The sequence below is a fragment of the Neomonachus schauinslandi genome, chromosome 8, assembly GCF_002201575.2.
Source record: "Neomonachus schauinslandi chromosome 8, ASM220157v2, whole genome shotgun sequence".
Taxonomy (NCBI): Eukaryota; Metazoa; Chordata; class Mammalia; order Carnivora; family Phocidae; genus Neomonachus; species Neomonachus schauinslandi.
Window position 1 is genome coordinate 69786197 of NC_058410.1, and position 25424 is coordinate 69811620.

Genomic DNA, 25424 nt, shown 5'->3' on the forward strand with positions numbered 1-25424 from the left:
GCCCTACTAACCTTTCTCAGTGATGAATATCTGAGCGGTTTCCCCCAAACAGTTAAGCATAGAGTCCGTGGAAAAGGGCAAGGCTGCTCACAGGCAAACTCATTTTCACAGGACAGGGGATCGAGGCTGTTTCCTCGGTGAGTCAGCGGTGGAACGCATACCTTGTACTTACTGAGGTATCCCACGAACACACTCTTGACTGTTCACGCAGGGGCAGAGGCACTGATTCCAGATTCTCCCCCGTCCACCCAGGACACTCTGTCTCTAAAAAAATATTTTCTTGAGGTGAGCACTGTATTAGTGCTCTGTAGGTCTTAGAGACTTAAACCAACACAAATCTATTATCTTATGCTTCCGTTGTTCAGAAGTCCAAAATGGTTCTCACTGGGCTAAACTTACGGTGTCAGTGGGGTTGTGCTCCTTTCTGGAGCTTCCAGACAGAATCTGTTTTCTTGCCCTTTCTGGCTTCTAGAGGCTGCCCAGATTCCTTGGCTCCTGGCTTTTTTTCCTGTCTTTAAAGCCAGGAGGAGCTGGGTAAGTTCTTCAAACATTGCATCACTCTGAACTCTGTCTCTTTCTTCCACATTTAAGGACCCTTGTGATTACACTGGGTCCACCTGGATAATCAAGGCTGCTTTTCCTATTTTAAGGTCAGCTGATTAGCATCCTTGGTTCTAGCTGCTGCCTTAATTCCCCTTTGCCATGTGGTGCCTGACAAATTCACAGGTTCTGCGGCTTAGGATATAAACATCTTTATCGGGGGCATTATTCTGCCTACCACAAATGTATATAAGGTGAAGTGCATAAATCTTGTATATAGCTTGAATTTTTACATACGTAAATATTTATCCTGAAAAACACTACCCAGATCAACATTTCCAGCTCCTCAAGCAGCCCCCTCATATCCCCTCCTAGTTGGTGCCTCCCAAGGGTAACTTATGCTGACTTCTATCACATGAATTATTTTGCTCCTTCTTGAGCTCCAAATAAAAGGAATCAAACAGCACATGACACTCTCTGAAGTAACCCGGTCCCTCTTTGGAACGGTACAACAGAGAGTTTTTTCATCATTTGAGCACCAGTCTGTCTTTCTGAGGGAACCCAAGAGCTTTGTGGATGTGGTAGGGAAGGGAGGCTGATGGCTCGCTGCCTTGGCATAGCGTGGGAGAGGCTGTGTGTGTGTGTGTGTATGTGTGCGCGCGCGTGCGCGCACTGCCTTAGTGAGTTGATGCAGAATGCTGAAGTGACCAGCAGACCAGCACAGGCTTCAGGTCTGGACACAGGCCACCGGGTGGGAGGGTTTTGCTCCTGGAGACAAAAGGCGTGACCATGGGTTTGCCAAAAGACCGTGTGTCTGTTGCATCTCTGCAGACGCCAGTCCAGGGGTCAGTCCGGGCCACGTACTTCATGGCCAAGGCCAGCCAGCGCGGATGCGAGGGCCCTTTCTCCTCTATGCTGCAAGGTCACCCAAGGTGATAGGAAATCTGAAACACCTTAAAAACCAGACTAGACTGAGCTGCTGTTAACTGGTAATTGAAAATTGTTCACACTTTGAGGCATGATCTTTTTGCAAGAAAGATCAAAGAAACTGCTTTTTTTTTCACATCTGAGAAGTGTGGGTTAATTATCCACCTCACTCCCCTGCACCTCCTGACAATGTTCATACAACCAGAAGTGCCCTTCTTCCCTTCACGACTTGTTAGAAGTAACCACCACTTCGAAGCCCAGCCGGAACACAGTCCCTATGGTGATTCTTTCTCCAGTGCCCCCTGCCAGAATTAATCAAAAGTTGTCTCTTCTGTGAAATTCTCTACAGTGCCTTTGGTTAGAATTAATTGAGCTTTCCTCCTGTAGTATCTCCTAGATGCTTCTATTACCACTTTTGTGATGTGTCCTGAAACAGAGCTCATTGTCCCCCTTAGTTAATTTTAGTCACCTGGAGAAAGCAATTGTGTCTTCTTGATCTCTGTACTCCCAACCTCGCCTCTCAGGGCACGGTCTGATGGACGTGGGCAATGCAGGTGTGAATGAATGAACAGGCAGCTGGTGAAGGTGTGGTGACCCTAGGAAGCTCTGCATACATGGAAGGCCTTGTTCAGAGTAAGCTGTGATGCCCATCTATGACAGACTGGGACACCCAAAACATCAAAGTAAGAAGAGTAATAAAGAATCGTTATTAAGGTCTCATTTTTTTGTTTCAATTCATTTTACTACAAGTCTGAGAAAATTTTGTTATAAAAAGAGGCCTTGGGAAGACTTTGAAAAGACAGTATCTTTGAAAAGATACTGCTAGATGACAGAAGACATGAACAGATATTTCTCCAGAGAAGACATATAGATGGCCAATGGATACATGAAAAGATGCTCAAGATCCCTCATCAGCAGGGCAATGCAAATCAAAACTCAATGAGTGTTACCTCACACCTGTCAGAATGGCTAAAATCAACAACACAAGAAATAAGTGTTGGTGAGGATGTGGGGAAAGAAGAATCCTCTTGCACTGTTGATAGGAATGCAAACTATGGAAAACACTATGGAGGTTCTTCAAAAAATTAAAAATAGAATTATCATATGATCCAGTAATTCCACTATTGGGTATTTACCCCCCAAAAGTGAAAACACTAATTCAAAAAGATATATGCATCCCTGTGCTTATTGCAGCATTATTTACAAGAGCCAAATAATGGAAGCAGCCCAAATGTCCACTGATAGATGAATGGATAAAGACGGAATGGAATATTACTAAGCCATAAAAAGAATGCAGTCTTGCCATTTGCAACAACATGGGTGGATCTAGAGAGTATAATGCTAAGTGCAATAAATCAGAGAAAAACAAATACCATATTATTTTATTCGTATGTGGAATTTAAAAAAAAAACAAATGAAGAAAGGAAAAGAAGAGAAAACCCCAAAACAGACTCTTAAGTATAGAGGACAAACTGATGGTTCCCAGAGGGGATGGATGAAATAGGTGATGGGGATTAAGGAGGGCACTTACCATGATGAGCACTGAGTCATGTACGGAAGTGTTGAATCACTATATTGTACACCTGAAACTAATATAATACTGTATGTTAACTATACAGGAATTTTATTTACTTATTTATTTATTTAAATATTTTATTTTATTTATTTGAGAGAGAGAGAGAGTGAAAGAGAGAGCACAAGAGAGGGTAGGGTCAGAGGGAGAAGCAGACTCCCTGCCGAGCAGGGAACCCGATGTGGGACTCGATCCCGGGACTCCGGGATCATGACCTGAGCCGAAGGCGGTCGCTTAACCAACTGAGCCACCGATTAGTAACTATACAGGAATTTTAAAATTAATTAATTTTTAAAAAGATACTGCCAGACGAGTCTGATTAATTCGCTGACCACAGCATTTCTTTTGACAAACCCTTGAGGTGTTCTTCTCTCACTTGAAAGTGGCAAGTTGTAACTCCTTAGTAACAGGGAGCATGCACGCTAATAATAGCCAGCCCTTCTTCAAGTGTGGCCCACAGAGATTTTTCTGTTGTCAGGCCTCCCATTTCGTTCTGTAGCATCGTCCGCTCATACTGCAGGAGGTGAGTGAAGCGGCACTTCCCCTATGGCTTGGGCTGGGTGACAGTCCAGGACCCGAGTCTGGCCGTGAATCCAGGGGCAGTGGGCGGGTATGCTGGTGTAGCGGGCAGATCACCCAGGGCACCTGTGATTTTCTTGGGAAGTCAGATCTGCAGCGCGGCCCCTCAGTGACGACATGCATGCTGAGAGCGTGGTGGTCATTCCTGCCCCCGATGTGTATTAAGCCCTCTTCAGGCCAGGCTCTCTGTTCTGTGAGTGCTGAGGGAAATAGCAATGAGTAAGTTTCAGGCTCTACCTTCTAGGTAAGTGAGATAGGCCACAGTAATAATGACAGTGACAATATAACTCTTTATAGAACATCTTACATGCCAAACCCTTACATGGGCTTTGCATGGATTAGCACGTTCAATCCTCATGACAACTATATAAGGTTGGTGTATATTATACCTATTTTACAAATAAGGAAACTGAGGCACAGACAACTTATGTATGCCCAAGGTGACACTGCTAGTAAATGATGGAGCCAAAACTCAGCTCCTGGCTAGCTAACAAAATGGATTTATTTTTTTACTTTTTGGAATCACAGAGTCCTTTGAAAATCTGTTTGTTTCCCAGAATAGTGATAATCTCTCTGTCACACACACACACACACACACACACACACACACTTTTATATGCAACGTCAGGAGGTTCACAGAATCCTTGCACCTGTCCCTAGGTTCTCCATGGAGCTCAGTATAACTACCCCAGCCTGCCTTGCACAGATGACCTCCACTTGAGGACATCAGTAGAGAATAACAAAGCACAGACATGAGCAAAGCAGTTCGGAGTAGCTGGGAGGTGGCATGAAGGATACCTAGGGGGGGCAAAGGAGGAAATGCAAGGCCAGGTGGGGGACCAGAGGGACAGAGAAATGGCCCACTCTCCTGCTCTGGAGCCTGATCTGTCTTCTGGCCCCCATGAGGGCCAGGTGGCTTTCTTGGGCTTATCTTCCACTTTCTGATCTTACCATTCCTACAGCAGAGGTTCCTCAACCCCCTGATGAACTGGTTGGAAAAGACGGGAGTGGGGAACTCAGGGACCTGCTTCCTTAACCCGAGTTGGTAAATGACCACTTTCTTCCCACCCGTGGGACCAGAGAGCCTGCAACATCCCCGCCTTGCTCTGCTTCCACACATTGAGAGGAACCTTGTGCCATTATCCCCAGGTCTTGCTGGCTAATTATATGCTAACTGCCCCATCCTTCCCTATGTGTGGGGGTGCCGGTGTTTCAGATGCTTTCTCCAGTGCAGATTTTGTAGGCTGACAAAGCAGAAAGACAACCCTCCTCCCCAGTGGTTGACGGGGGAAGTGGATGAGTGTTCTGATAGGAAAGGAATAGGACACTGTGGGTTTTGGAACCTCAATTAGGGGGTCGGGGAAATCCTCCTAGGAGAAAGGCGGGGTTTAAGCTGAGACTCTGGTCAATTAGACTAGATAGAGTAGTAATATCTTGTGTTTCAAATGGAGTTATGTCTATTTTATATGTCTAGTGTTTATTTCCTCTTTTTTTGAAATGCTTATTCAAGTCTCTTGCCTATTTTTGTATTGGGTTGTCTGACTTTTTCTTTTTCTTTTCTTTTTTTTTTTTTTTAAGATTTTTATTTATTTATTTGACAGAGAGAGACACAGCGAGAGAGGGAACACAAGCAGGGGGAGAGGGAGAGGGAGAAGCAGACTCCCCGCTGAGCAGGGAGCCCGATGCGGGGCTCGATCCCAGGACCCTGGGATCATGACCTGAGCCGAAGGCAGAAGCTTAACGACTGAGCCACCCAGGCGCCCCTGTCTGACTTTTTCTTAGTGGGACTCTTAGGAATTATTTATATATTCTGCATATGAGCTCTTTGGCGGTGGTGTTTTTGATAAAGAGGAGTTCTTTATTTCTTCAATGGAAAAATTTTTTTTTAAGATTTTATTTATTTATTTGACAGAGAGAAAGAGCACGAGCACAAGCAGGGGGAGTGGCAGAGGGAGAGGGAGAAGCAGGCTCCCCGGTGAGCAGGAAGCCGGACTCGGGGCTCAGGGCTCAATGCCAGAACCCTGGAATCATGACCTGAGCTGAAGTCAGACACTTAACGCACTGAGCCACCCAGGCGCCCCTCAATGAAAAATATTTTATTGAACTGTAACACATATACAGAAAAAATACACAAATCATAAGTGTACAGCATAGTAAATTCTCAAAAAGTGAACACATTCATTAATGAGCACCTAGATCAAGAAACAGTATTTCCAGAAGTCTCCTCTCCCTGTCATTATCCTTCCATCATGGGCAACCATTATCCTGACTTCTAACACCAAATATTCGTTTTGCTAGGTAATCTTAATTTCAGTGTAAATCTATCGATCTTTTCTTATGGTTAGTGCTTTTTGTGTCCCGATATTGCTCTGCCGAGATAAGAATATATTCCCCTCTGTTACTTTCTGGAGCTCGTTGTTTTGCTTTTCACATTTGGATCTATAATCCACTTGGAGTTATTCTGCATATAGTGTGATTTGCATATGTATTGCCAATTGTCCCAACATTAGTTATTAAAGATACTATTCCTTCTCCAGTGACCTGTGGTGATATCTTTATAATAAGTCAATATCCTTAAATATGTGTGTCTGTTTCTGGACTCCCTACTCTGTTCCATTTGTCAATGTGTCCATTTTTATGCCAGTCCTTCACTTCTTATTTACTGTAGTTCTATAATAAATCTTGGTATCTGGTAGAGCACATCTTCCCACCCTGTTTTTCTTCAAGATGGACTGCTTTGAATTTCCTAATAATCATTTTGTCAAGTTCCATAAGAAAACCTAATGAGATCTTGATTAGAATTGCATTGATCTATAGATCAATATGGGATCATTCATATTTTTATAATATTGAATCTTCCAATACAGGAACATGATCTATTTTCCCATTTATTTAGGTCTTTAATTTCTTTCAATAATATTTCATAGTTTACTTCATAGAGGACATCCAGATATTTTGTTAGATTTATTTCAGGTACTTATTCCTAGGTATTTTTGATGCTATTGTTAAAGGCATTTTTTGCAAAAATTTCCTTTTCTAACTTTGATTTTTGTATATTGACTCTGTATTTAACATCCTTATTAAAATCTCTTATTAATTCTAATAGTTTATCTGCTAATTAAAAAATTATATACCCGGGCGCTTGGGTGGCTCAGTTGGTTAAGCGACTGCCTTCGGCTCAGGTCATGATCCTGGAGTCCCGGGATCGAGTCCCGCATCGGGCTCCCTGCTCGGCAGGGAGTCTGCTTTGCCCTCTGACCCTATCCCCTCTCATGTGTTCTCTCTCATTCTCTCTCTCTCAAATAAATAAATAAAATCTTTAAAAAAAAAATTATATACCCAATCTTATACAAATAATTGCATTTTTGTTTTTTTTCCAGTTGTAATAACTTTTTCTCATTTCCTTCCTTATTGTACTATATAGCCCTTTTAAAACAATATTGAATAGAAGTGGCATTTATAGGCATCCTCAGTATTAAAGGAAATCTTACAACACTTTACCATTAAATGTGATATTTACTTGGGCACCTGGCGCTCAGTTGGTTAGGTGTCTAACTCTTGATTTTGGCTCAGGTCATGATCTCAGGGTAGTGAGATTGAGCCCTGCGTAGGGCTACACACTCAGCGCAGAGTCTGTTTGTCCCTCTCCCTCAGCTCCTCCCCTTGCTTGTGCTCTCTCTCTCTCTATTTCTCTCTAAAATAAATAAATAAGGGACACCTAGGTGGCTCAGTTAGTTAAGCGTCTGCCTTCGGCTCAGGTCACGATCCCAGGGTCCTGGGATCAAGCCCCACATCGGGCTCCCTGCTCGGCGGGAAGCCTGCTTCTCCCTCTGCCTGCCGCTCCCCCTGCTTGTGTGTGCTCTCTCTCTGACAAATAAATAAATAAAATCTTTTAAAAAATAAATAAAATCTTTAAAAATAAATAAATATGATATTTACTGTAGCTATTTTTTGGTAGCTATCACTTTTCAAATTAAGTAAGCTCCCTTCTATTCTTCTATTCCTCAGGGTCCTAAATGGACACTGATTTTAGCAAAGGCTTTTTCTGCTAATATGGAAAATTATATTGATTGATTCTATTTTTAAGATTTATTTTTTTGGGGGGGCGCCTGGGTGGCTCAGTCGTTGGGCATCTGCCTTCGGCTCAGGTCACGATCCCAGGGTCCTGGGATCGAGCCCACATCGGGCTCCCTGCTCAGCGGGAAGCCTGCTTCTCCCTCCCCCACTCCCCCTGCTTGTGTTCCCTCTCTCACTGTCTCTCTCTCTCTCTGTCAAATAAATAAATAAAATCTTAAAAAAAAAAGATCTATTTTTTTATTTATTTGAGAGAAAGAGAGTGTGGGGGGCAGAGGCTGAGGGAAAGGAAGAGAGAAACCTACACAGACTCTGCTGAGCATGAGCCTCATGTGGAGCTCGATCTTATGACCCTGAGATCACCACCTGAGCGGAAACCAAGAGTCGGCCACTTAACCGACTGTGCCACCCAGGTGCCGATTCTATTTTTTTTTAAAGATTTATTTATTTATTTATTTGAGAGAGAGAGAGAGAGAGCATGAGAGGGGGGAGGGTCAGAGGGAGAAGCAGACTCTCATCTGAGCAGGGAGCCCGATCTGGGACTCGATCCTGGGACTCCAGGATCATGACCTGAGCCAAAGGCAGTCGCTTAACCAACTGAGCCACCCAGGTGTCCCCGATTCTATTTTTATAGTTTACAGTTTTATGCAGAAATTCTCAATCTTAATATTTTAATCTCTTTGCACTTAGTACATTAAGATATTTTAAAGTTTATGCTATTTCAATATCTAAAGCCCCTTGTTCTATTCTCTATTTTTTTTCTGCTGGTTATTGTGTCTTACTTTCTTGTGTGCCTGGTTACTTTTTTATTATGAACTGTATATTATATTTACAATATTTCTAATAGAAATAATTGGAGACCTCCGATGGTGCTATCTTCCTCCAGAGAGGATTTCTGTTTATTTCTACCAGGTACCTGGTAGCACTAATACCCTGGTCTGCTTGAGGCTACTCCACTCCAGAGAATTAACCCACTTGTAGAGACTGTGTGCAGATGAGCTGCACACCCTGCAAGGGCCTATCTACCTTCATTGCTAGGGTGTACTTTTGGGGATCCTAATATAGAGCTAGCCTGTTTGGTGGGCCCTGGTCTCTAATCCCAGTCCTGAAGCTTCCTTCCTGAGTTAGCAAATTCCCCCAGGAGAAATAGATCCAAATTTTGAACACATCTCCTTGGGCCTCTGTTTCTCTCTCACATCCTAATCCAGGTTTAACTTGTTAATTTCAAAATCTTCAGAAAGAAATTTTTATATTTTGTCTAGCTTTTTAGTTTTCAGTAGAAATATTACTGTGAATTACTTAGCTTGCAATTACTCAGTGTGGAAGTCCTTGACTGATTTTTCAATGTTAAAACAATTTTGCAAACCTCCCCCCCCACAAAAAAACCAACTTTGCTTTCCTGGAATAAACCTGATTTAGAAGTGATTTACCTTTTTTTAAAAAATATATTGCTGGAGGGATCCAGCTTAATATTTTGTTTAGGATTATTGATTCTATGTTCATCAGTGAGATTGACTTGTAATTTTGCTTTCTTGTATATCCTTAGGCTAACTTCATAAAATAACTTGGTATCTTTTGACATGTATTTTGATTTTTTAAAATATTCTTTTGATATTCTCTGGAAAAATTTATGTAAGACTGGTACTATTTCCTCCTAAACCTTTGCTAGAATTTGCTGGTGAAGGCATCTGGACCTATCATTTTCTTTGTGGGAAAATTTAAATTAAAGATTTTTTAAATTAAAATTTTTTTTAATTAAAAAAATTTTTTTAAGTAGTTATAAGACTTTTCAGGTTTTTGTATTTCTCCTCTTATCAGTGTTGATTGATATGTGGTATATCCCTGGTAATTTGTTCATGTCATCTAAATTTTAAAGGTTATTGGCAAAAAGTTGTTCAGAATAATGTCTTTTAATCTTTTTTATGTTTGTAGCTTATACAGTGATGCCTTTTTCATTCCTGATAGTGGCTATTTTTGCTTTCATTTTGGCAAGATCAATCTTGTTAGAGTTTTATTGGTTTTTATCAGTCCTTTGAAAGAACCAATATCTGGCTTTAATTATCCTTTCAGTTGTATGTTTGTTTTCTATTTCAATGCTTTCTCTTCTTACCTCTATTATTTCCTTCTATCTACTTTAATTTGCTGTTCTTTTCCTAACTTTTAGAGATGGATGCTTACCTCATTGAATTTAAGCTCTCCTTCCTTTCTGAGATGATGGTTAAGGTTATAAATTTCCCTGGAAGAAACACTTGGCCTGCATTCCATGAGTTTTGATGTGTAGTATTTTTTAAATCATTTTGTTAACATTTTCTAATTTTCATTATGATGTTTTCACTGACCCATGAGTTTTTCCAGAAATATATTACTGAATTTGCAAATGTATAGAGATTTTCTAGTTATATTTTTGTTGCTAATTTCTAACATTTATTGAGTTCACAGTTTATATCAATTCCAGTCCTTCAAAGTTTGTCAAAATTGCTCTTTAGCACTGTATATGGTAAATTTTTTGTAGATGTTCAATGAGTGCTTGAAATGAATTTTTATTATATAGTTTTTGCATTCATTGTCCTAAACATGTCTGTTATGTCAAGTTTGTTAATTTGTTTTCATCTTATATGTCCTTACTGGGATTTTTTTGCCTACCTGTTTTATAAATTCTGAGAAAGATGTATTAAAATCTCCCACTATGAATGTAAATTTGTCTGTTTCTCCTTCAATTCTGTCCACTTTTGATTTTTGCATTTTGAGGTTATATCAGTAAATGCACACAAATTTATATTTATATTTTATTGGTGAATTGAGTCATTTATTACTACGAAATGACCCTCTTTATCTCTCTTTTTCTACTTTATTTGATATAATATAACTACACCCATTTTCTTCCGGTTAGTATTCGCATGTGATATCGTTTGCATTCTTTATGTTCAACTTTCCTGTATCTTATATTTTCAGTGTGTCTCTTCAAACAGCATAAAGTTGGGTATTGTTTCTTGATCCAGTCTGACAAACTTTTAGCATTGTTGAATTATCAAGTTGGACAATATTTGTTTGTTAAATGGAACATTTGGTCCATTTATATTTAGGAATAATTTACATGTTGGTTTTAAATCTGTCATCCTACTCTTTTTTATTGTCCAACCAATTCTGTGTTCTTTCTTTTTCTTTCCGTACTTGTTTTCTTATGGATTGGTTACTTTTGGTTATTCCTATTTAAGCTTTCCTATTTTAGTTTTGAACACACATACTCTTGCTATTTGTCAGTGGCTCCCCAGAAAACAACATGAACTCTTGGCTTCTCATACTAGTGTGTTAATTAGCTACTTTAACTGTTCTCCGAGGCAACACAAAGACCGTGAACACTTTCACTCCATTTATACCCCTCCTCATTTAAATGTTATTTTTGCTTGTATTTCTGTTTAGTTTTTTCATCTCCACAATACATTATTTTTTATATAGCCAATGTTTACTTAGAATTATTCATATGTTTGCCATTTTTGTTTTTCTTTATTCATTCTTGCATCTCCAGCTTTCCCTCTGGGATCACATTCCTTTGGCTTGAAAAAGATCTTCATTTAGGGCAGGACATATTTTGGCCTATTCTCTGTTTTAGTTTGTCTGAAAATTCTGTTTCACATTCATTCTTGGAGTCAGTGGGGAATAAATGACATATATCTTAATTTAAAAAATGGATAAATTCCTAACATGTGCTTTTTAGGGCCAAGTGAGGAGAAATAATGGTAGAAAGGCTAGGAACCAAGAAAATCCTTGGCTACACATGTATTTCCCTTATGCTGCCTTGAATTTTTCACCTCATTGGTTATACTGCCTGAAATCCCACCAGTGACTTCTGTTTGGTTTGATCTGGTTTACCAGATCCCTCTCTCAAAGCAGAAAAACCCACAGCGTTGTGAAGAGACCAAGGCATGAATGCCTACTTAATTTAACTAGACTGTTTTCTTTCTAACACCCTATAGGACCCTGTCCCACTCAAAACATAAAATTGTTCAAGGAAGGAGGAGAATGACCAGTAATTTGGAAGAATTTCTCCCAAAATCAGGTTGGGAAGGGCCACAAAATAGAGAGTTCAGGAGAGCCTGGAAGCATTAGCCCTGGGAAGTGGGGTAGGTCAAGGACAAAAGTCAACTCTATTGCACTCAGACCAAGGAGGACAGGGCATTGGTTCTGTTCAGACTTGAGGTATGAGTCCCCCAGAACGCAGCTTTAGAGTCTCCTGAACACACAGATTGTTTACCTTCAACAGCCCAGGTCTCCTGAGAACTTGACCTGTACTCCCACGTGGGCAGGACCTCCAGAGCGCTGACACCACCCTCACAGGCGTTATCAAAATTTCTCTTAGAAGGGCAGCTGGAGCTGTGGAGAGCAGGGCAGGCCCTGAGAACAGAAAGACACAGTTTCAGACTCGAAGAAAGCTGATATATTTTATCTTGAATAAGTCCTTTGCCAAAACCAGCTCCTATTCAAACACTGTGCCCATTATCTGAAAACCAGGCCACTGGGAGGTAGGTCCAAAGAAGGTGATGGCTATATTGTTTTTTCCCTTTGGCTCTTGGAACAACTGGATGTGGCAGATCACTTGGAACTTAGAGAAAGGAAGCGAGGGGAAAGGAGAGCGGGTCACGTACAGCACACCTCCGTGAGAGGCAGTAATACCAGAGTTAACAGCTCAGACTCTGGGACATTTTAACATCTCTGGCTAACGAGGGGTCCAGAGGATGAGGAAATTAACCAGCCCCACTTCCCCGATGGCTGTGCTGGGAGCACGTGGCCCCGCGGGGGGAGCAGGGTCTGGGTACTAGGAGAGAACCCCGGCCAGGGTCCCTGAAGATCCCCCCCATGTTGCAAGCCCCACCAGGAAGAAAGGCAGACTAGTCAGCCCTAAGGAGGGGGCGTCCTCCCCACCTTCAAAGAATCCCTGGAGCCTGGAAGAAGAAGAGAACACAGAGCAGGGACTTCTCATGGGCCCTGACCTAAGCCATCAGTTGAAAAATGTGGGAAAATAAAAAGAGCAGTTTACACCCTGATTTGAGAGGGAAAAAGTAAAAATAAAAAATAAAGCATTGTACTCATTTGCTTACATGTTTAAGAATACAGAAAATATCCATTAAATCCCTCTAGTAATCAATAAAATGCTTCCACTCTATTGAGCTCAAAAAACAAATATTTAATGGTGAGATTGTAAGTATTAGCAGGTATACAGGGAAGTTTTGGGGGAGTCGGTGAGCTCATCCAATGTCCTGGGCCGCCTCCATGAGGACCCCTGGCCTCCCAGTTTGGGCTGGAACTGAGGATTGAGCCTTCTGGTTCCTACTCTACGTCAGCGTCTCTGATCCTCCTTTCCTGCCCATGACCAAAATCTCAGTGCCTTCCAGACCTTCTCATTCCTAAGACCCAGACTCCCTCAGCCACCCTAAAGTTCTCCCTGCTCAGACCACAGTGGGTCAGCATGGCCTGGTCCTGCACTTCTTGGCTGGGGTTCAGAGGTTCAAGGTGCAGCGGGGCTGGCCTCTAGACAATGCCCCCCCACCCAGGAAACCCAGCACAGCTGCCCCCTGACTCTCTCAGAGATATTTTTTTTTTTTTTTTTTTTGTCTAAGAGTATAATAGCATTTGTTAATATGCTTGACAAACACAGGTTTTTGGTTTTCCCCATTCTAGGTTTAAAAAATATACTAAAATCTAATAAACAATCTATGAAAGTATAACATACAGAAAGTATACAATCTGTAAGCGGACAGCCCATTAAGTTATCACAGAGTGAATGTAACCAGCATCCAGCCCAAGAAATAGAACAGGAAGTCATAGCTAAATCCACAGCTAAACACAGTTTTCGAAGTCTTGCCACGGGCCAGATGGAATTGAGTGTCAAGCTCTTGTGCCCTGTACTCTCCTACTCCTCTTCTGACACGTCCTGGAAGGATTTAAAAATCTTGTACAGTATTGCCTTTGGCTGTGATCTAACTGCACAGAGATCGTCTCTCACACCAGACTGAAGGCTTCTGGGGGCAGGATCCCAGTTATCTGTTAGGTACTCGGGAGGTATGGTTTGAATGACCGAATGAATCCAGCCCCGGGCATACTGGTGTCCCAGGCCCGGGTCCGAGGCTCTTAGGCCTCATCTGCCCTTTATAGATGTCACAGCAGGCAGAACAGTTGACCAGGGTCCCGACTCAAACACTAGAGCATTATTCTCTCTACCCTACGGAGACAGAGCTGGGACGTAGAAAGTAGTAATCCAGCTCATCGATTCATGCAACAAACATGGATTAAACATCCACCTTGGTCCAGGAAAGACACATAAAGCAGACACAGTCTCCACCCTCAGGAGGAAAGCTCAGGCACCCATCACGTCAGGAAGAAGCAAGAAAACCCTCATAGAATTTGAATTACTGCTTCACGCTGCTCCAGGCAGGCTGTCCCCAGCGGGGTTGCTGACCCAGTGGTAGATAGAATGTGCCTTCACCAGCTGTCTTTGCTCTTCTGCAGGCCCCGCTATCCCGGTAGGCGTGGACGTGCAGGTGGAGAGCCTGGACAGCATCTCAGAGGTGGACATGGTATGCAGTGGCCTCGGCGGGGCAGCCTTGGGTGCGGGGTTCTGAGGTTAAGGTTCTGTGAGCACCTGCGGCTGCATGGGTGCGGGCCGTGCCTGGGTGGGCAGAGCCAGGGCTGCAGGGGATAAAACTGGGAGCTGGAAGTTGGCTCAGGTGCAGCGAAGCATAGAGCAGAGGTTCTCGACCGGATGGGTAAAAGTAACTCGGGGAGTTGGTTAAATGCAGATTCCTGGGCCCCACCGGAGACTTCCCGAATCAGTCTCTGGGAGTGAGGCCCAGCCCCTTACATTTGGACACCCCCCCACATGATGGGACCGGTCAGATGAACCCCACTTGGAGGATCACGGGAGGTGGATATTTTCAGACAGAAATTCTGCCGTTCTCTGCTCTCCAGTGCCCGCCTGGAGCATGGCTCCCCTATGCAATCCTTGGCAGTGTCCACCAAGATCTGGTAGTAAGGGAAGGCTTTTGAAGAAGGCTTGTTTCAGTTGAGACCTGAAGGATGGCTAAGGAGACAGCGTGGGGAGGGCCAGAGCAAGAGCAGGGGAAGGGCCCCGGAGGCAGAAGAAACAGGAGGTTTACAAACACAAACTGAAACAGTGGAGCACAAAGTGAGGAAGGGGTGGGGGTGGAGGGTTGGGCGGGTGGGGGTGCTCCCCTCCACGGGTGACCCTGCAGGACAGCCAGGAGGGGTAGAGCAGAAGTGGGCCCTACACTTTGATACCACCACCACCACCAGGCATCTTTCCACCCTCGCTCCCAGAAGAGGATGTTTGGGGTACTTATTTGTTCACACTTGTAACTTAGCCCTGGTATCCTCTGGTTGTGGCAGAGGTGCAAGACTCTTGGTTTAAGGCAGGAGACACTGTTTAACAGAAGGAGCTTTCAGGCTGAAGTTATAGTAGATACGCAGCTGTCCATGCCTTCATCCATTCATTGCCCACCCCCCCCCATTTTTCCATCCTGCAAATATTTATTGATCACCTACTCTGTGCCTTGCCAGGTACCGAGTTAGGGCCTGGAGATTCAATGGCACGCAGGACACAATTCTGCCTTCAAAGATTCTGCAAAACCCACGATAGAAACTCTCTTAAACAGGACACTTGACTGTGCAGGTTTCTCCCAGTGTCCACTCACCTGAGACTGAATGCTTAGCCAACAGGAAAGGAGCCCCGTGTGCACGAGTCTGGGTGAGAGAGAGCAGGACGCCGCGGAAATCCGCCCCGCTGGCCCCCATGCCAGGCTGTCCGCCTCACAGCTGCAGGCTTCATTCGCGACGCCTGCAGGAGGGGCTGCTCACCGTCCAGGGCTCCCACCTCACGACGCACGACAAGGAGCCAATCTCTTCCCTACTGTAGCAGCACCGTCCTGCGGCTGAGCCTCAGGTGTCTGTTGCTTTGGTTGCCGACGGGTTGATTGTAAGAAAGGAAGCTTTCTAAGCACTTCTGTCTGGTGTCCCCTCGGGCTCCCACAGGACTTCACCATGACCCTGTACCTGCGGCACTACTGGAAGGATGAGAGGCTGGCCTTTCCCAGCACCAGCAACAAGAGCAGGACCTTCGACGGCCGGCTGGTAAAGAAGATCTGGGTCCCCGACGTCTTCTTTGTTCACTCCAAACGGTCCTTCACCCACGACACCACCACTGACAACATCATGCTGAGGGTGTTTCCGGACGGGCACGTGCTCTACAGCATGAGGTAACTATCCACGGGCTCACTGTTTCTTGGTCCAACGCCATTCTAATATGTCTAGTCAGTCTCTTTGGCCCTGAAGAGTTTGTCACCGTGGTTGGGCCTGTGGGCTATACAGATGGCAGGAGCCTCCTGATGTCTGTTAGAAGTCTCTGAAGACGAAATGGTCACCCTAGTAGCCAGTGACTTCCCAGTCATCGGGGAGCTTAGGCTCGGGTTAAGAGACTAGGTGGGCCTGAGTGAGTTGAGGGAGTCAATGACCTTCTGTGTACCTTCCACCCCCGAGAGCCTAGGATTCCAGTTCATTGGTTATAAAGATTTAAAAAGACAACAAGAGCTACTGTTTATTGAGTGCTACTGCAGACTGGCTTCTGGGCTAACGAGTGATTACGCAGGCTTATTCCCCATCTTCTTGGCCTGCTTGTACGGTTCACCAGAAGTCATTGCTAATAGCCTTGGGGTGGTGGGCCGGGGCAGGGGGCGTAACTTCCCAGGCATCTCTAGGGGAGGTGGCCCACTGGCTGAGGGCCACGCGCAGAGAAGGGTGCAAGTGTGTGCCCCTGACAGCCAACACCCTCAGTGGCTGGGGCCCCGCAGAGCACTGCTAACACGTGCTGCGGACGACAGAACTCTAAAAGTTAGGGTCCTGCAACGTAGACACCGGGGTTTCCAAGCTTCTGCAGTAGGTGTGAGAAGGCACTGCTCTTGGTCGTGTCGGGGTTCTCCTTACTCCGGGCAGGCGTATGAGCCAAGAACTCGCTGCACGAGCCAACATGCTTGTTTGGGTTGCCTAGGATTACGGTCACTGCCATGTGCAACATGGACTTCAGCCACTTTCCCCTGGACTCCCAGACCTGCTCTTTGGAGCTGGAAAGCTGTAAGTATCAGTGTTCCTAATGACAAATCTCCGCCTCGTTCCCACTCCAATCTCTGTGCCATTTTAGTAACCGTTGAGACTGAGTACTGCCTGCCCGTGGTAAGGCCTGTTCACTCCGAGGCTGGTGTAGGACTTCCCCGTGCCTTCAGCCACCTCAGAAGCAAAGGAATCGAATTAACTTGTTTTCCTTTCCCCAAAGATGCATATACAGATGAAGATCTGATGCTGTATTGGAAGAATGGGGATGAATCCCTGAAAACCGATGAGAAGATCTCCCTGTCCCAGTTTCTGATCCAGAAATTTCACACCACTTCCAGACTGGCCTTCTACAGCAGCACTGGTAGCTAATGTTTGCCACGGTCTGATCCGAATGTGGAAGAAAATACATTAGAACCCTCCAGCCTTGAACTTTTCCCCTGCCAATGAGAATGAATGTGTATTCCTAAGTAATGCATAGTTCTGCAAAACATAAGCAACACTTGGAAGCAGAAATTTAAAAAGTTGCCGTTCTCTGAAATCCGATGGCCAGAGGCAACCACTCCTAACAATTTAGCACACACCCTTGCAAACATCTTGCTTTAATGATATAATTGTTTTACATGCTATTCTGTAGTCTGATTTGTTTGACTTAATGATACGCATGATAGCTTTCCGAGGAAATGTATCTATTACCTATATTTAGATCTATAGATTTATTTATTTACTTACTTACTTTAGTAGCGGAGGGGCAGTGGGGAGGGAGGATCCCAGGCGGACTCCCCACTGAGCATGGAGCCTGACTCAGGGCTCCATCTAAGGACCCTGAGATCATGACCTGAGCCGAAATCAAGAGTCGGACGCTTCACCAACTGAGCCACCACCCAGGCGCCCCTATAGCTTTATTTTTAATGTTTAGTGTAACTCATCCTGGACCCCGGGGCTGTGTTTGAGGTTTTGAGAGGGTGCACCTGTCAGTCCTCTAATCTCACCGTTAGTTCTTGTCGTCGTTTCTGAGGGCTGTCATAATAAACACAACCTGGGGGCCTGAAGCAACAGGAATGTATTTGCCCACAGTTCTGGAGGCCAGAAGTCTGCAGGCCATGCTCCCCCCCTTAGGCTGTAGGGAGGAGCCCTTCCTTGTCTCTTACTAGTTTCTGGCGGGTTCTGCGTTGCTCTAATGCCTGCCTCGGTCATCACGTGGCATTCTCCGTGTCCCTCTCTGTGTCTTCCCATGCTGCTGTTTCTATGTATCTGTGTCCACAGAATTTCCGTCCTTTGTAAGGCTACCAGCCATTGGATTACGGCCCACCCTAATCCAACGTGCCCTCAGCTCATCTTGCTTCCATGTGCAAAGACCCTATTTCTAAATAAGGTCACATTCACAGAAACTGGGAGATAGGACTTCAACATATCTTTCTGAGGGACACAGTTCACCCCATGACAGCCCTGCAGTAGCTACAGGACACTAAGGGACTTCTCACTTCTTCCCCCCTTGTCCGTGTGCCGAGAAGCCCAGGCCCTTCCGTGCGGAGCTTTCGTGCCGTCTGCTCCTGCACGTCCCCCATCTATCTCCCTGTTCCCCTGCCCCCACGCACGCCCCTCTGTGCCCAACATCAAACACTGAAAAAGACCAAGCCTCAGTCCAAGTGGTTTTAGTGTCTGGACAGCCCAAGCCGGCTTCCGTTTGTGCCCAGAGGGCTCGTCCTCATCACTCTCTTCCCTTCTCCACGGGTATGTATTGCCACACAATCTTCCTTTCTCATCTCTTCTTAGCAAGTTCAAACCCAATCTCTTTCTAAAACCATTTTTAAGAATGTCTTCTATAACTTTTTACTATGTGTCACTGTTTTGAGAACTTTATTTGAATTAACTAATTTCTACCCAACAAACCTATGGTGTAGATATTATTATCCCCAATTTACAGATGAGAAAACTGAGACTCAGAAGGATTAAGTTGCTTATTGAAGTTGCACAGCTAGTAAGTGGCCAATCTGCCTTAGTCACTATGTGTACTCCCCTTAGATGTTTTCTATATTCAAATAGAAGCTTGTTTGTTTGTCTTGAGCCTTTCTAGAGTCCAGATTAAAATGCATCTTCCTCTCCCATTACTTACTATGTACCAACAAGCAGGTTTATCATCCCCCCTCCCCCCACAGGGGCTGCGATCTCACCACAGAGTGCTGTTTGGAACACAGAGTATACATTTTTAAAGCTCTTGGTTCCCTCCTAGTGTTTCCAAGGCAACTCTCCCCGGTTTTCTTAAGAGGAAAGGATAGTGGAATAGTCCTTCACAGAATGAAGGCAACTCTCAGCCCTTCCAGAAAGACCCTGTACAAACCTAAGGAACAATGTGATTTGCTTCATGGGTGCCAATTTAAGTAGGGAAAATAAAGCTGACATGACGGGGCAAAGGTTGTGGGATGAATAAATGATTAGGAGTGTCTGTCACATCTGAAGATGTGTCTATTCACTCCACTAAAAGCACCTAGCTCATTCAGACAACCAAGGAACCTACGTAGTAACCGTGTGTCAAGCTTGTCTGGACCCATCTTATTGTTCCAGCCTTTCCCTAGTGATCCAACCCTCCCCTTACCTGATTCAGCGGTAACTTTCCACACCAGCCAGGTAGCCCTTGTTCCCTCAGCAGCGTTTTCCTGGGGGCAGCCTGCGGTCCTCCTGCATCCAAACCACCAGGGGAGTGTGTCTGACAAGCAGATTTCCGGGCCCTGTTGCAAGCTACTGAGTCAGTATCCCAGGCTGGGCTGAAATGGGAGTGGGGTGGGTGTGTGCACACAGTTGCAAAAGTTACTTTTGACATTTATATGGCCCTTGACGCCATCCTTGGTCCCAGTGATTGGGTATCGATCTTGTGGATCATTTGACACCTTACCATTTTAGTCCTTGTTTACAACCATCCATCCGTGATATATGTGGAGACTGGCTGAGCTGACCAATCTACAACCGAGGGGACAGTGACAAGAGCCCAGCTCTGCTGGCTCCTGCCTCAGTGGTATTGGACTCAACAAAATAGAACCAGTCCCACTTCTTAGCCTCCTGAGCAGTGAATCCTCAGGAAATATGGTTGGGGGTTGCAAATAACAAATACAAACCAGCAACTAAACCTAGATCTCTCGTTCTACCTTTCCCCAAAATGTTAGGGGAAGAGAAGAGAAGTTAGGTACATTGAATAAAACAGTACATGCATTAGATACTGGCAAGACACTTATTAATAGAGGGCTTAGATTTTAGAAAGGAGATGTATTATAGTAAGTCAATTGTTCATTAACTTCTAACTTTCTGCTGAAGAGGAGAGCAGTGGGGGTGGGGGTTGGGGGAAAGGCTCCCAGGGAAGGAGTTTGTTTTTACCTCTCAAACTGAACCTCACTGGCTTCTTCCTGTGTCCCCCAGGCTGGTACAACCGTCTCTACATTAACTTCACGTTGCGACGCCACATCTTCTTCTTCTTACTCCAAACCTACTTCCCTGCCACCCTGATGGTCATGCTGTCCTGGGTGTCCTTCTGGATCGACCGCAGAGCTGTGCCCGCCAGAGTTTCACTGGGTAAAAGCATGTGTTAAGGTGTGTGTGGGGGGGTGGCTATATTTTCCAGCAGGTCACTATAAAGAGAAAAGGTAAAATCATCATTCAGAGTTAACTGATGGTTTGTCAGAGCCCAAAGGAGCAAACTTTCCTCCCGCTTGCAGCCTTCACCATTCACACGTTGCTCTGCGTTTCCTAGACTACTTCACGGAAACCACAGGGAGCTAAAACTATGTCAACTTTGCTCCAATCACTTCAGAAAAATAAAGCCTATTTGGGGGATAGACTTCCCCACCAGCAGTCTTAGAGCTCAGTACTTCGATAAATAAGACAATTCTGCAAATGCCAAAACCTTATTCTGTAAATACAAAAATTGTGTTTGCTGGCCTTGGTTGGACAGACTGAGCGTTCGAAGGCAGGGCGGGGATTAGGGGATTTGGGGGGAGGGAGAGGGCTGTACTCCCCAGAGTTGCGGTTTTAGTCCTCCCAGACCCGAAATTCCAGAGGGAACGTTAACAGCTCATCATTGTCAATTTGGAGGAAATCGGCTTGGGCTCCAAGAAATGTGAGGGTTTAACCAGCAAGGCACAATGAAGTTAGCGTGACAGGCCTCCAGGAATTTCCACAAGTCTTCGGAGACTTAATCAGTGTGGCTCAGATGAGAGGGAATGAGGCCATTCCTCGCGGCGTGGCCAGTTTCCTTTAGAGGGGTCCTTCACTCACTGTTTCGAATTCCACATCCGGCGGGGTCCTTCGCGGAGCGCTGCTGATCCGGTGAGCCACATCACCCACCCCCAGGCCCCGGAGGGGCTGACAGGCAAAGGGGACCAGCAGCAGCGAGCTGGCCGGGGCGTGGGCGGCGGGTGTGTGTGTGTGTGTGTGTGTGTGTGTGTGTGTGTGTGTGTGTAGCCGCCGGCTGCTTGTGGAGCAGATCCACAGCGTGGATGTTTCCATGCCCCGGGGGATTTCCCGTTGGGTTTCCGACAGGGAGAACGTAAAACGGTGACTCCGTGCCACGTGGGGCGCAGTTCCGTACCCTCGTCAGCGGCTGACCTATCGCTGCATGTTGCAGGTATCACCACCGTGCTGACCATGTCCACCATCATCACGGGCGTGAACGCCTCCATGCCCCGCGTCTCCTACATCAAGGCGGTGGACATCTACCTCTGGGTCAGCTTCGTGTTCGTGTTCCTGTCGGTGCTGGAGTACGCAGCCGTCAACTACCTGACCACTGTGCAGGAGCGCAAGGAGCGGAAGCTGCGCGAGAAGGCGAGCTGAGTTTCCTTCACCTCCTCGTCCGAGCCCAGGCCCCTGGTTGCACGAGAATGGCGGGGACGGAGGGTGGCGTGTAGAGGAGGGCGATGTTTGCGCAAAATGGAGGAGGGTCTATTTTAGAATAGGTTCTAGCTCCTTCCATCAAGGATCCCAGAAAGCAGAAAGTCTTTGGACCAAGACTAGGAACAGGGAGACTTGGGGGTCTTAGGTCCAACTCTGCCACTTAGGCTGGGCCTCTGTTTCCTCATCTCTAAGAAAGGTAGAGCGCAGTCCTCACCTCGCCTTCGTCCCAGGGTCGTTGTAAGGATTATGCGACGTAATGCATGCAAAAGTTGTTTTGAAACTGCGGGGTTCTGGACAGACATAAAGTATCACTATTACTACTGGACATGTTTAGGGAAGGTGCCTCCAGGTCCTTTGACCGGACAAGGGGAGAGTTCTAGAATTAAAAACTCCTGTATTTATCTGTGCTCTGACCAATTAAAAATTCAGTCACATACAACTTTAGCCTTTAGACTCATTGGAAATAACTACGCTATCTGCACGATACTGCACTATCCTATACCAACCTACGTTAGTTATGAGATAGGATACAAATGGGGGAATTCAGGCAATGTGCCTGGGCCTTTGACACAGGGAGGGAAAGTCCATTTCATTCATATTCAGACTCTTATTAATCACAGTAGGAAATAAAATGCCAACTTGTTACCAAATCATTGGTCATCATTGCACTTATCAAAATGGGTGTACAGCTAGAAGGTATAAAGATCAGGGGATATTGAAAATCCCACATTTATGCACATCTAGGTGGCTTAATATAAGGGAGCTTTAAATTTTAGGAAAAGAGGATGTGTGGGCACCTGGGTGGCTCAGATGGTTAAGCGTCTGCCTTCGGCTCAGGTCATGGTCCCGGAGTCCTGGGATCGAGTCCCACATCGGGCTCCCGGCTCGGCGGGGAGCCTGCTTCTCCCTCTGACCCTCTCCCCTCTCATGCTGTTTCTCTCTCGCTCGCTCTCTAAAAAATAAAAAAAATCTTTAAAAAAAAAAAAAAAAAAAAAGAGGATGTGTTGCCTTTTCAAAAATAGTCTTTCAATGCCCACATTATACCTAAATATATTATATTAAATATATATTTTTTAAAATATATTCTAAACATTCTACATATTTTCTAAATATTTCTACACTGTCTCCAAATAGGCTAGATTGTTTAAGAATTTATTTTTAAAATTCTATTCAAACCTTTTTTACTTTAGCATTTAAGTATTCATTCAAATTTTCAATAATCTGCACATTGGTCATTGTCAAGTGCTTTTGGATTATGTTTAAACATTTTTGATTTATAACCCAGTGAACTTTCCTGTATAGAGCTGTTGGAAAAACAGCAAGCCTTCACCTGACAAGTATGGGCCCATGAATTGTTAGCCAGTGCCAGCTGGTAGCCCACTCTTTGCTGACTCAAATTGTAGGGAGAAGTGAAACTATTTCCTTCCTTCCAACTTATAATTTCTTATCAACATTTTCATACTTGCAGAAACCATTGAAAAATAGAATAATGTTCATCCATAGACTCTGTACCTACACCCAACGTTGTTAATGTTTTGCCATTTTTGTGTGAGCTCTTTCTCCATATAAATGTACTTTTGTCCGTGCAGTTGAATCATTTAAAAATGCACTGCAGGCACCGTGACCTTTTATGCTTAAATGTAACTCTTTAGAATAAGGACACTCTCCTAACTAATCATCTTTTGATTCATGCACAAAGACGTGGAGACCCACGACTGGAATCAGAGTGTATGGGTTTATTATTTTTTAAAATATATTTTTAAAAGATTTTATTTATTTGAGAGAGAGAGAGAGAGCAGGGCGAGGAGCAGAGGGAGAGGGAGAGAGAGGATCTCAAGCAGACTCCGAGCTGAGCGCAGAGCCCGAAGCAGGGTTCAATCCCATGACTCTGAGATCATGACCTGAGCCAAAGTCTAGAGTCAGAGGCTTAACTGACTGAGCCACCCAGGTACCCACAGAATGTGTGCATTTAAAGTCCTGACTCTGAACCTAGCTGTGTAATCTCAGGAGAATTTTATAGCCTCACTGGGTCTTAGTTTTTGCCTCTGCAAATGGGGATGTTTAGACTAAATCAGTGATTCTGGACCTTCACTGCATTGTAGAATCACCTAGGGATCTTCAAATTTATTATGTTTTTTTTTTCATCTTTTTAAAATTTAAATTCAGTTAGTTAACATATAATGTATTTTGGTTTCAGAGGTACAGGTCAGTGATTCATCAGTCTTATATAACACCCAGTGCTCATTACATCACATGCCCTCCTTAATGTCCATCACCCAGTTACCCCATCCCTCCCAGCCCCCCTCCCTTCCAGCAACCCTCAGTTTGTTTCCTATGATTAAGAATCTCTTATGGTTTGTCTCCCTCTCTGGTTTTGTCTTGTTTTATTTTTTTCCTCTCTTCCCCTATGATCCTATGTTTTGTTTCTTAAATTCCACATATAAATGAGATCATATGATAGTTTCAAATTAATTAGTTGAGAGTGAAGCCTGGATGTGGCCATTTTAAAGAGCTCCCTGGGTGATTCTAATATGCAGAGAGTTCTAATATGTAGAGAGTCGTTGGACTGAGTGATCTCTGGAGGTCCTTCTAGTTCTGCCTTTCTGTGGCTCTGAGTAGCCATGGGGCTTTGCTCTGGGCCCAGGCCACCACCTCTGCCTCTCCACAAGGCCTAAACATGCCTGATACCTTCCTTGTGTTTGCTGCCCGCAGTTCCCGTGCATGTGTGGAATGCTTCACTCAAGAACCATGACGCTGGATGGAAGCTACAGTGAGTCTGAGGCCAACAGCCTGGCCGGGTACCCAAGAAGCCATTTTCTGACAGAAGAAGAAAGACAAGACAAAATAGTGGTCCACCTGGCTCTGAGCAATGAATCTAACTCCTCCAGGAAGAAGGGGCTTTTGAAGGGCCACATGGGTCTTCGCATCTTCCAGAACACCCACGCCATTGACAAATACTCCAGGTTGATATTTCCTGCCTCTTACATATTTTTCAACTTAATTTATTGGTCAGTGTTTTCCTAGGGGCCCTGAGGCTGTGCCTGGGAAAGGACATAGATATCTATGGGGCCTGGCCAGCCGTCTGCACATGGAACTGCTGACCATGCTCCCCTCACCAGATGGAGCGGTAGCTCCTAGACCACCATGGCAGCGCTCCCTCCCAGAGGGGGCCCTCCAGCTGCCCTTCCCCTGACCTCATGGGTTTGCTCCTCATTAATGCTGTGTTCTGTATCCTACTTCATACCTCTTTCGGACTTCTTCTGTTCTTGTGTGTAAACAGGTTCACAAGAGCCCCCTTCTATAAAAAATGACTCAAATGCCTCCTAGATAGTCTGAGACCCTAATGAAGCCTAGGATTCAGTTGTGAAGGGACAGGAAAGAATAAAAGGCAAGCTTAGGGGCTTTCTGGATAGGAGATGGGAAATAGGATTCAAAATAGGAATAAAAAAAATCTGTAAACCCATACAACTAGATTAAGTGCCTACCTAGGAAGGAAAAAAAGCTCAGATCCCAGATAGGAAACGAGACCTGGGTGAGTCTGGCAACTCTCCTGATTTTGCAATCCATTCAACCATTCATTAAGTATTGAGTACCCACCCTGTGCCAGGTCCTGTGGAAATGAACAAATAGAAGTCTCTTTTCTTAGAGAACTTCTCTAAGCCTGGACTCATTCTATGTATGGCAGAGGGTACTTCTGCCCTTCCTCAACCCCCACTGACCCCACAGATCCATTCTG

At 44.8% G+C, this 25424-nt stretch overlaps 1 protein-coding gene across 1 annotated transcript in view; it reads left to right on the forward strand.

The window, feature by feature from the left end:
- The window catches only part of GABRR2 (gamma-aminobutyric acid type A receptor subunit rho2), a 43767-nt gene extending 19055 nt beyond the window's left edge, over positions 1-24712 (forward strand). Inside the window, exons 3-9 of the mRNA XM_021693422.1 lie at positions 14198-14265; positions 15737-15960; positions 16749-16831; positions 17031-17171; positions 20219-20371; positions 21423-21619; positions 24401-24712. Of these exons, the coding sequence (XP_021549097.1) occupies positions 14198-14265; positions 15737-15960; positions 16749-16831; positions 17031-17171; positions 20219-20371; positions 21423-21619; positions 24401-24712 (1178 nt within the window). The remainder of the gene's footprint in view (positions 1-14197; positions 14266-15736; positions 15961-16748; positions 16832-17030; positions 17172-20218; positions 20372-21422; positions 21620-24400) is intronic.
- Positions 24713-25424: the final 712 nt, after the last annotated feature.